Below are 10,859 nucleotides of genomic sequence, written 5' to 3'. Positions count from 1 at the left end.
ATATTTTGATGAATAAAGTTTTTTTTTTTTGGGTTGAAATCACCTTAAAAACTTATTAAATTTTTGAAGCAACTAACCTCCCTTTAAATTACCTTTAAAACTTTTTTGACCAAATACATAGATCTAATCGAGCATACCACGGGTCCATGGTCGAATTCGTGGTCAGACCATGCTAGTATATTCAGTGCTAAAAAGAGGAGCACAGGTCCATGGACCGTGGTCGATTTATGGCTACAACCACGCCGAGATCCATGGTAGCATATATGGTTCATTACCGCTACATTCACGAACACACTCTGAAATGCAAAGTATGACCATACACAAAATGCACAAGGAGGAGTCAAATTGCAACTTCTGAATCGCTACAGTGAATATCAGCAACAAAAATTCTATTATTAGATAGCATGAGAGAACTGCATACATTATTAGCCAGAACTTGAAGCAGCCACTACAATATTTTCTGCTTCAAAATCTTTGGTTGAATTCGATGAGAAATCGGGAGCTTTTGGAACAAGTCCGAGCAATTTGAACATCATCTGATCAGCATCATAATCATTGTTGGGAGTCGTCAAAAGCTTCTCCCCTGTGAAGATGGAATTTGCACCAGCAAGAAAGCAGAGCGCCTGCTCGGGTATGGAGAACCGAACTCTGCCAGCTGAAAGCCTGACCATTGCTTTTGGCATTACAATACGTGCCGTTGCAATCATCTTGATCATCTCCCATATTTCAACGGGCTGAAAGAACCAGTAAGGAAGTGAGATGGAAATAATTCTTCTAATTTCAGCAGAATCTATCATTCATAGAAGGAAATTTCATGTGGCATTTCAAGACAAGAAAGCTAACAGACCAGAGAAACAAACTATAGAGCATGTCTTATTTATTTCACTTTCCATCTCTGTCTCAGAGGAATTTAGAGAAGCACTGTTAATAGTTGACGTTCACATTTAAAGGTTCTCATAATCACCAGAGAATTCCATAAACAAGTTGGGTATGGGTAGAAAATCTCTCTTATCCATTTAGGCCTATCTGAAATTAGACTCTCACCCAAACAAATCACAAAAGTCACACTTAATAATTTCATGCCGAGTTAATTTTTACCTTCGGCACTTTCTCTGTGCGAAATCAATTTCATCTTGTACAGCATATACCACCTCTTACAACTTTCGTATAGGTGCTCTGCTGGTTCATATTCAACTAGCTGAACCATCTCATGCATTTGTAGCCTTATAGCTCAGTCATTTCAATTACGACCTTTTCTTTAATTTTAATGTACTCGATTCTAACACAAAATTAAAGTCACTTGCATAAAATATTATTTAGAGATCTAGTGATGCAAATTTGATAAGAGTTACCTTTTGATCTTCCAAGGGAGTGCCTTTTACCGCGAGCAGTGCATTAATAGGAACACTCTCAGGGTGGGTAGGTAGAGTTGCCAATGTATGCAATAGACCAACCCTATCCTCCTCTGCTTCACCAAGTCCAATTATTCCTCCTGATACAGAAAGCGAAAGTTAATAGTATTTTTAAAAAGATTTATTTTTAGATTATATTAACTCAAAATTGAAGATATGGTTAACCTCCTTTCAGTTCGGTCAATTTTATTTATGCCACAGGAGGTAAGATAGAAATAAAAAATCTTCCACAAACATTTGAAAAACTCCAACACTCCTCAAAGTTATATTTTTCCCATTTCATTTCGCGGAAGGTTGCTATTTTGATAATAATTCAAGCTTCAAGGGTGATGTTGCAAGTATTCAAAACCTCCAGGCTTCCATCATAATGGGATTGTTTAGAACCTCAACCAGTGCAATATTAACAACCTCAAAGGTGTACATATTCACTTAACCCATGAAGTGTGAAGAATTGAAGTTTTATAGGATGTTTTCCTAAAAACTTAAATTGAAATTATTCAAATATCATAGGATATGTTTTCATTTAATCTAATCTTGAGGAATGTAGAAGTAATTTCCCCCAAGTAATTTGTTGTAGAGAAATATGCTGACAACAAAAAGCTTATACCTATACGAATAGAATGCTGACGCACATGGATTGAAGAGGGAGGATTGTACAAACATAATTCCAATTACCTGAACAGACATTGATGCCTGCATCACGGACATACTCGAGTGTTTGCAGACGTTCATCATAGGTTCTTGTACTTATAATATTAGGGTAGTACTCTCTTGAAGTGTCAAGATTGTGGTTGTATGCCGTAAGACCAGCCTTTTTAAGTTCTAATGCTTGCTGCTTCTCCAGCATCCCTAAAGTGCAGCAGACCTCCATTCCCATGCCCCTTACCATGGAAATTGTTTCTGACAATTTTAGAAAACATGCGAATGGGAAAATATTGCTAACAGTGATTTACAGAGTGAAAATAACACGATTCCACGAAGAATCTAAAATAACCATAAAGGTGAATCACTAATTAATGGTACATAGAAAATTTTCTATTACTTGTTTTCTGAACCGACTAGATTTTTCGAGGTTATAGTATATAAACAGTGGAAAGTATTCTGTCAAAGAAATCAACTTAGGACCAGTCCCCCATTCAACTGGAATGGCAACAAACCAAGCTATTAGTACATGATGTCTCTTACAGAAAATCCAAATACAGACGTAATGATATACTACCAAGTTAAATAGACAAAATCATCCTCATCCCACTGCCCCAACTCCGCACAAGATTTATTTACAGTTTTTGAACATGAAGCTTCAAAGGATTGTCTTGCACAACCAAGCAGTAGGCTACAACGGATGAATAGTTTCTAAAAGATGCATCCTAACTACATGACGATAATGATTCACATAGAACCAATGTCTCACCTCGCTTTCTATTAAGATTTGTGCTTCTCTTTATCATAATTTGACAAAACTCATTTAAATTCTTCAAAAGCAATGCACTTCACTTCTATATATGAATCCATACAATGACTCAACCAAACATAATATTACTAGGTTGATATTTTAATATCTCATAAAAAAGTTATTACTGGTGGAAACTATTTGAGAAACCAAAAAATAATTATACAAACTACGTGGAACCAGGAGCTCTGCCACGGGAAAAAAACAGTGAGACTATTTAGAAAATTTCTCAACTACAGACTCTCTGTGTAAGCCTATGGTTTGGTAAAAAAAATATATATTTATGCAAGGAGTTACAAGTTTGACACCATGAGAAATAATAATTAGCAGGATAATGACACAGAATCAAAATTTACGAATATCATGCGCACCACCTTATCTCTTGCACATATTCAAGGATTTTGTTGAAATTGGTTTTCCTTCCTACTGTGTCTCTCCATGCAGCACCCATGCAAAACCGGGTGCTACCAGCCTCTTTTGCCTGTTAGTTGTCCAAGACAATCATGAGGTAAGGTTAAGGCATGCCATACTGAATTTATGAATATTTACACGGTTTTGGATGAGATTTTCAAATGAGAAATTTGAATCTCTTAAATTTTGAAACCCACGGTTGTACATACCATTAATTCTAACGTAAGGCAAATATTTTGGAGAAAAATGTCATTTTAAGAATGAAACCTTAGTTTCTGCAATTGACAGAGAAAGTACATTATAATGGCGTATATAAGTTTCAAAGTGGATACTTGATTGCTATGTGAATTCTCTTAGTTTGATTTTATAACAATTTATATGGTACCAAGATGTATCGCTCTGCAGATTTCTTACAAAAGATGACAAGATTACTGGGGAATATGCAATCGGGCAGGACCACAATATCTTCAAGTCCCCAAAATCAAGGTATCCCTTGAATTGAAACTACAGAAGAAAGTTTATTCCTTGATTTGAACCAAAAGGCAATTGCTTTTGGAAAGATATCAGATTATACAGATGGCCAGACAAATTAATTCAGAGGCTCAATCTTTATTATTTGATGCATCTCAATGAATAGAAACTTCTAAACTCCCCCACAATAATGACAGATTTCCCATCCATCTAATATAGGATGGTCCTCAACTCCTTGAGTGACGCCAATTAGATGCCCGACACCTATTAAAGTACCGGGGCACTTTTTTATTATTTTGTTCCAAGCACTACTTGGAAAATCCCCCCATGAAACTCATGCCCAACCCTACCCTTAGCAGGTTGTAGCTAGGACAGTATAACAAAGGGTACATAGAAAGAAAAGGGAAATAAACAGGAGCATGAATAAAAAATAATCTGTTGATGTGCAGATTAATAAATGCATTCAAATGAAGAATATCAGATGTTTTTGCAGGCTAAGATGTGGCATAAGGGAATCCTTACAGCTACTTCTCAATCTAACCCCCTCACTGTTATCTTATTGGAGAATATCTTCGTAATTAGCTGTTCCTGATAAGCAAGAAAAATAATTATAGAACTATTCAATCAAATTTATACCAACAAAATTCTTTCACCTTTTTTGCTGCCTCCAAAACCTCATCTTCACCCATAAGCTTTTGTGGTTTCACGCCAGTGCTGTATCTGGAAGATTGGGGACAATAAGAACAATCCTCACTGCATCCACCAGTCTTAATCGATAGAAGTGTACACTGCTGCACTTCCCTGAAGTTGTGGGCATGCCTATGAACTTGAGCCTGAAAAATCATTACAGTCCTAATAAAATCAATAAATCATCATCCAATGCCTGGTAATTAATAACAAGAAACGTCCTACCTATGACAGGCCCACTCAAGAGAACAATTGAAAAGACAAAAAGCCTTGACCACATAACACAGGGAAAAAAATAAATTGCACTATGAAACAGAAACGTGTGGCTGTGTGTTGCCATACGGTACCAATAAGTAATAGCAAGAAAGGCCCCCAGATGCATCAATGACAAGCTCATTCTAAACAAGAAAACTATTAAAAAGTAAAAAGGTTTTAACCAGACGATATAGAGGAGAAAGGATAAGTTGTACCTTGGAACAGAAACGTATGGCATCGGAACATAAACAACATTTGGAACTTTTAGGTCGCATTTGGAAAGAAATTTGATTAGGAGAAAGAATTTTAATTTGGACAAAGATCTGAGTGTATTTGAAATTCATCAAAATTACCGTTGAAAATGCTTAACATGATACTTAACATGACATACGAAATTCACTTGAATTTAGTCAATCCAAACAATTAAAGAAATTTGGATTCAGTGGATTTGAAATCCGTCGATCCAAACGCAACCTCAAGGTTTACAGTTTACTTGTTTCCTATATGCACGACAAATTGGATTAAGGGATCTGCCGATAAACAAGAAAAGTCGCGACTAGTTTAAATGCATGGAAGGGCGTCTGCAGCAAAAAAGATATGACAATACATTCCAATTATAGATCAGGGGTAACAATTTACTTTTCCTAAATTATAAGAATAAATAAACAGCAGTTCAATCCTACTCCCTAACATCACAATCAAATGAAGTTATTTAACTACTTCTAGTTTTAATAGCTGAGCCCATATAATTAAAGAGGTTTATGTTCACGTCCTGCCAAAAACTGCACCTTTACTGATTTAGTATCCACCTGTAGTTTTTTTTTTTAAAAAAATATATATTTGATTTGATATGTTGTTGATTGTACGTAATCGATTGATACTACGATCTAACAATGTACTTTACACTTTCACTAATACTGGTTTCTTATACTCATCACTCCATTGATGCAGCCTTCTAGCCCCCAAAAAATTCATACAGATGCCAAACACAACCACATTACCAGTTAGCACGATATACAACAACCCATCACAGAGAGAACGAAAGTCGGTAAAAGAAAAGAAAAAAGCAGGTAAAATACAGCATGAAACAGGAGATCGAGAACAGGTGAATCATAGATAGACTTAATCTCCTCCCTTTTCCAATCATTTCTCACGCCTTCTCTAATACACCTCTCCGCCTCCACCGCCGCCGCAGAGGCCGAGTAGCTAGACGCTGATTGGAAGTGAAATCGGATCAGCGGGCGACGAATTGAACGCGTTAGCCAAATCATACTCGCCGCTCTTCGGGGAATCCGAAAGTGGAGAGCTCCGAGTGAAGTGTACTGCTACAAAATAGTTGGCACTTGGGAATTATTATTATTATTATTATTAAAATATATTATTAAAAAAAATAGAGAATGTTGCTTTTCACACTTTCTCACAACTTAATGTGCTTTTATTTTTAAATAAATTATATTTTAATGTTGACAATTTAATTTAGTATTCAAATGTATAATATAATAGCTCATGTCTAATTCTATCAAGGTTCTTATTGTTGGAATTATTTTATGGGCTCGCATAATTTAATTAATTGTACATGGACAGGCTATCTAATAAAGAACCCAATAAAGTGATCTAATTAATTATGGGTTTCCAAAGTATTAAATAAATTGGTATGGTCCACCTTATGTGTAGAAACCCAGCCCAATTAGGTCTTCTATGATGGGTTGAAGACTGCTAAGGTTATATAAGGTTATGGTCCCCAAGGCACAGAGAACATAACACAGAATACATACGGTACACGTATTCTAGATCTCTCTCCTTCTCCCATCAAAGGCAAGAATAAGGTGGTCGATTATCTGTTGTCTTGGAAGATCCATAATCCCGACGCTCGATCTATCAATGGATTCTGGTACGTGTTTACTGTTATTTATATTTTCTGATAATTCGACATGAATTCCTGGCGTGTTGTGATATATGGATTTAATCACATGATTTATAGATTTAATTTTATTAAATCTCCAACAAGTGGTATCAGAGCCAGGTTCATGTTGAATTATGAGAATTTTTGTTTATTGATGGATCGAAACAGAAAAGTATGCTTTATTATTAGATCTGAGACGATTTTCTTCTCTGTAAATTTTTGGATTCAGATCTGATTTTTAAATTTTCTAAATTTGGATCTGAATACATTCATGCTCTTCGGATATAGTATTTTCGAATTTTACACCCAAAATTTAGATTTATTTTCGAATTTAAAAAAAAATCGAAAATTTGTTTTTTACGATTCTGGTCTGGATCGCCCGTTTTTTTTTGGCAAATCGGAGGTTCTCCGGTAGCTTTTTTGTTCCGGCTGTTGAGGGGAAATATTACCCATCTCCTGGCGCTCGTATCCATACTATATATTGATCGAAAACCTCGTCAACATGATCGAATTTTCGACTGAATCTCGGAACTTTTAGCGTCGCGTTTTCCGTCCTATTTATTTAAGATTCCGATCGAATTCAGGCAGATTTGTGGTCTGAGATGGTATGGATGTGGTCGGAGATGGTAAGGCGATCATGGGTCATGGTCGCCCCGACTGATATTGTCGGAGGAGGTGGCGGCGCCGGTTTTGGGGTTAGGGTTTCGGGATTTGGGGATTTTTGTTTAATTTAAGACCTTGTTTGGTTGTCCAAATTTTGAAATCCAGAATTTTAATCTTTTATTAAATTTTGACTTCCGCAATTCTGATTTGTGAAAATTAAATTCGACCATTTCAAAATTTAATTGCATGAAATAAAATTAATATGGAATTATTCATTATTTTATCGTCTTTGTTTATTTCGATAAAATATTTGTGGACGAATAATTATAAGTGCAAATATTTTATTTCTTGCATATTTGATCATTATGCTTTATTTGGCCCAATTAAGGTAAATTAAATTTTCTTGTGAAAATTTTAAGTTAAATTGATATCTTGCATCTCAAATTTGGTGTTAAATTTAAATTTCATGTATATAAAGTGATTTTGAGATATGTAGATATTGTTAAAGTTCAAAATAAATTGTGTTTTAATTTATGCGAAAAATAATCGGCCCAAAGGAAGACTATTTTTTTGCCAAATTCCAAACACAATAGACGATTTTAAAGTGTATCTAGATCTATGCAGAATATAATCGGCCCAAAGAAAGATTATTTTCTGGCCAGATTTTAGATTCAATATATTTTCTTCAAATGCATTTATATCTATGCGAAAAATAGTCGGCCCAAAGGAAGATTATTTTTTTGCCAGATTGCAGACTTAATAAGTTAAAAAAAATGTGTTTATATCTATGCATAAAATAATCGACCCAAAGGAAGGTTATTTTTTTGGCCAGATTATAAGCACATAATTATGAGGTCTTAAAGCATGTCAAAACTATGCGGAAATTAATTGGCCCAAAGGAAAATTATTTTCTTGCCAGATTGTAGACACATTATATGATATTAAATTGTGTTAAATTTATGCGAAAAATGATCGGCCCAAAGGAATGTCATTTTCTGGCCAAATTTTAGCACAATATGTGGTACTAAATATGTGATAATTTCAGATTTATCCAATCATGCAATTGTCGGTCCAAAGAAAGACATATTGTTGGCCGGATTTATTATCAATATTTAATAACCATGATATTTGAGGGTACCACTTACAAATTGTTATTTTTGTTCAAAGACTAAATATCAATGTTGTGCTATGTATTTTTTTTTATGGGCCCACCACCATCAGCATGCATATATTTTGTGATTTATTTAATTTAAATATATGCATGGACTATGATTTATTGTGAGTTTTTTTTTTTGTTCCATTTTTTTATATAGCATCTTCTATATCTGCCAATCTTAACAACATTCCAGTATTTAATGGCTCAAACTTCAAGAAATGGAAAGAGCATGTTATGATAGTGCTCGGCTGCATGGATTTGGACTATGCGCTAAGGGACGATCGCCCTGCACTTTTGACCAGTTCAGGAACTGCTGATCAAAAGGGTTCTTTGGAAAAGTGGGAGCGATCAAATCGCATGAGTCTGATGATTATGAAACATTCCATTCCAGATACTATAAGGGGTGCAATTCCTGAAGAAAATGATGCCAAAAAGTTCCTTATTCAAATAGCAGATCGTTTCGCTGCAAACGAAAAGGTCGAGACAAGTATTATTCTGACTAAACTTGTCTCAATGCGGTATAAAGAGAAAGAGAACATAAGGGAGTACATAATGGAAATGTCAAATCTTGCACTCGACTAAAAGCATTCAAGTTGGAATTGTCGGAAGACATAGTCGTGCATTTAGTCTTGATCTCTCTGCCTGCGCAATTTAATCAATTCAAAATAAGTTATAATACCCAGAAGGAGAAGTGGACTTTGAATGAGCTTATTGCGCAGTGCGTTCAGGAGGAGGAGAGATTGAAACAAGATATGATTGAAAGTGCTCACTTGACATCTAACTATCAAGGTAATTGCATCAATAAGAAAAGGAAATGAAACAATAAGGAAGGAAACTCTGGGACTTCACAGCATATGGAGCAACATAAACAAGATAAAGTGATCACTTGTTTCTTTTGCAAAAAGACTGATGGGCATGTGAAGAAGGATTGTCCCAAATACGTCAATTGGCGTGCAAAGAAAGGGTTGCCTAAGGAGCCAGTTGTCAACTGATGGTGAAAGATACATCATATGGAAAATGACAATAAGATTGTTGGTGTTTTTTTTTTAAAGGCTTTATTTAGGAACTGAGTTTTTTTTGGTATTTGAATTTGAAAATTATTTTTTGCATATTTTTTTAAGACGAAATTTGATTTTAGTTTCATGTTTGGACAAATCGATTTTTTACTTTATCCATGTGGTATTTTCAATTTTCGAAATTCAAATATATTTGGTATGAGTTCCTTGATTGATAAGCTTGATAAATTGAACATCAATATTTTAAATGACATTGACATTATGCATGCATGAAATTTTGAAATTAAATGCAAATTAATTTCGTATGTTGACTTTAGTGGGAGTGAGTAAATTGGAAAGTCAACATTGAGTAGAATATATTGATGTTTATGTCCACATATGTGGTGATATAAATTTTATCATGTGATAATCTCATTCGGTTTTATAGAGAACATTGTTTAGATATTGTGAACATCATTGGAATGTTGGGCAGATACTTAAGAAACTCGACATTGGATTATTAATCGGGTTATGCGGTACATAAAGTGAACTAAGGATTTTATGCTCACACATCGGAAATCTGACATTTGGAAATAGTTGGATATTTGGACTCCGAATAAAGTTGCGGAATTTTATCACCGGTAATGATCATTGGTCTAAGAAACCATTGAGGATCAATTGTGATAATAAAGCCGCTATATTATATTTAAAGAACAACTGAAACTTGTCAAAGTCAAAAGATATTGACATGAAGTTTCTAGTTGGAAGGAAATAATTCAGAGTGGTTGTGTGTCAATTGAGCATGTTATTGCAAACTCTATAATTGCGGATGCGTTTATCATGGGTTAGCCACCCAAGATTTTTTTTGGGCATGTGACACACATTGGTGTTGTCCATATAGTTAATATGCCTGTACAGTAAGAGTTTGTATTCGGTTTGAGCAAGGACTCATTTGACATGATTTAAGTTTCTGTACAGACTAAGGTTTATTTGAATTACTCTGAAATAAAGTGATGACTTTCATTGCGGTTTAGCATTTGGTTGAAAGTCTGTTATTGAACTCTTTGAGTCATTAGGAGGACCAGTTGGAAATACAGGTTTTATTCTGAGATCACATTTATGTATTTCCATGCTACACATCCATACTTGATCTATGTTATTGATTATGCTAATATTGTCATCATTGATGGGTCTCGTGATTTTAAATGTAACAATGACTGCTTTGGTTCAATATTGGTATAATTGATAGACCAGATTGTTAAGGAATATTTTGGTTTAGATAGCAAGAGCTCAATCCAGTTTTTGCATGTACAATATCTGGATGCAATTAGGTCTTCTATGATGGGTTGAAGACTGCTAAGGTTATATAAGGTTATGGTCACCAAGGCACAGAGAAAATAACACAGAATACATACGGCACACGTATTCTAGATCTCTCTTCTTCTCCCATCAAAGGCAAGAATAAGGTGGTCGATTCTCTGTTGTCTTGGAAGATCCATAATCCCGACGCTCGATC

At 34.9% G+C, this 10,859-nt stretch overlaps 1 protein-coding gene across 2 annotated transcripts; it reads right to left on the bottom strand.

Annotated features, from left to right (window-relative positions):
• Positions 1–297: 297 nt before the first annotated feature.
• LOC140964873 (biotin synthase, mitochondrial) lies at positions 298–6,029 on the bottom strand. Of its 2 annotated transcripts, none has more exons than XM_073424847.1 (6): positions 5,766–6,029; positions 4,398–4,577; positions 3,234–3,343; positions 2,088–2,293; positions 1,353–1,492; positions 298–734 (listed from the first exon to the last, which is right to left on the bottom strand). In XM_073424847.1, exons 1-6 carry the CDS (start codon positions 5,955–5,957, stop codon positions 426–428), a joined length of 1,137 nt encoding a protein of 378 aa, XP_073280948.1. In that variant the 5' UTR covers positions 5,958–6,029; the 3' UTR covers positions 298–425. The 2 variants fall into 2 exon arrangements, with proteins under 2 accessions (XP_073280948.1, XP_073280955.1); XM_073424854.1 differs by having other exon boundaries at positions 3,237–3,343.
• Positions 6,030–10,859: the final 4,830 nt, after the last annotated feature.

Source organism: Primulina huaijiensis, chromosome 2, assembly GCF_012295235.1.
Source record: "Primulina huaijiensis isolate GDHJ02 chromosome 2, ASM1229523v2, whole genome shotgun sequence".
Lineage (NCBI taxonomy): Eukaryota > Viridiplantae > Streptophyta > Magnoliopsida > Lamiales > Gesneriaceae > Primulina > Primulina huaijiensis.
Note: the sequence above shows the minus strand (reverse complement) of the source record. Positions and strands in the feature narration are given on the sequence as shown.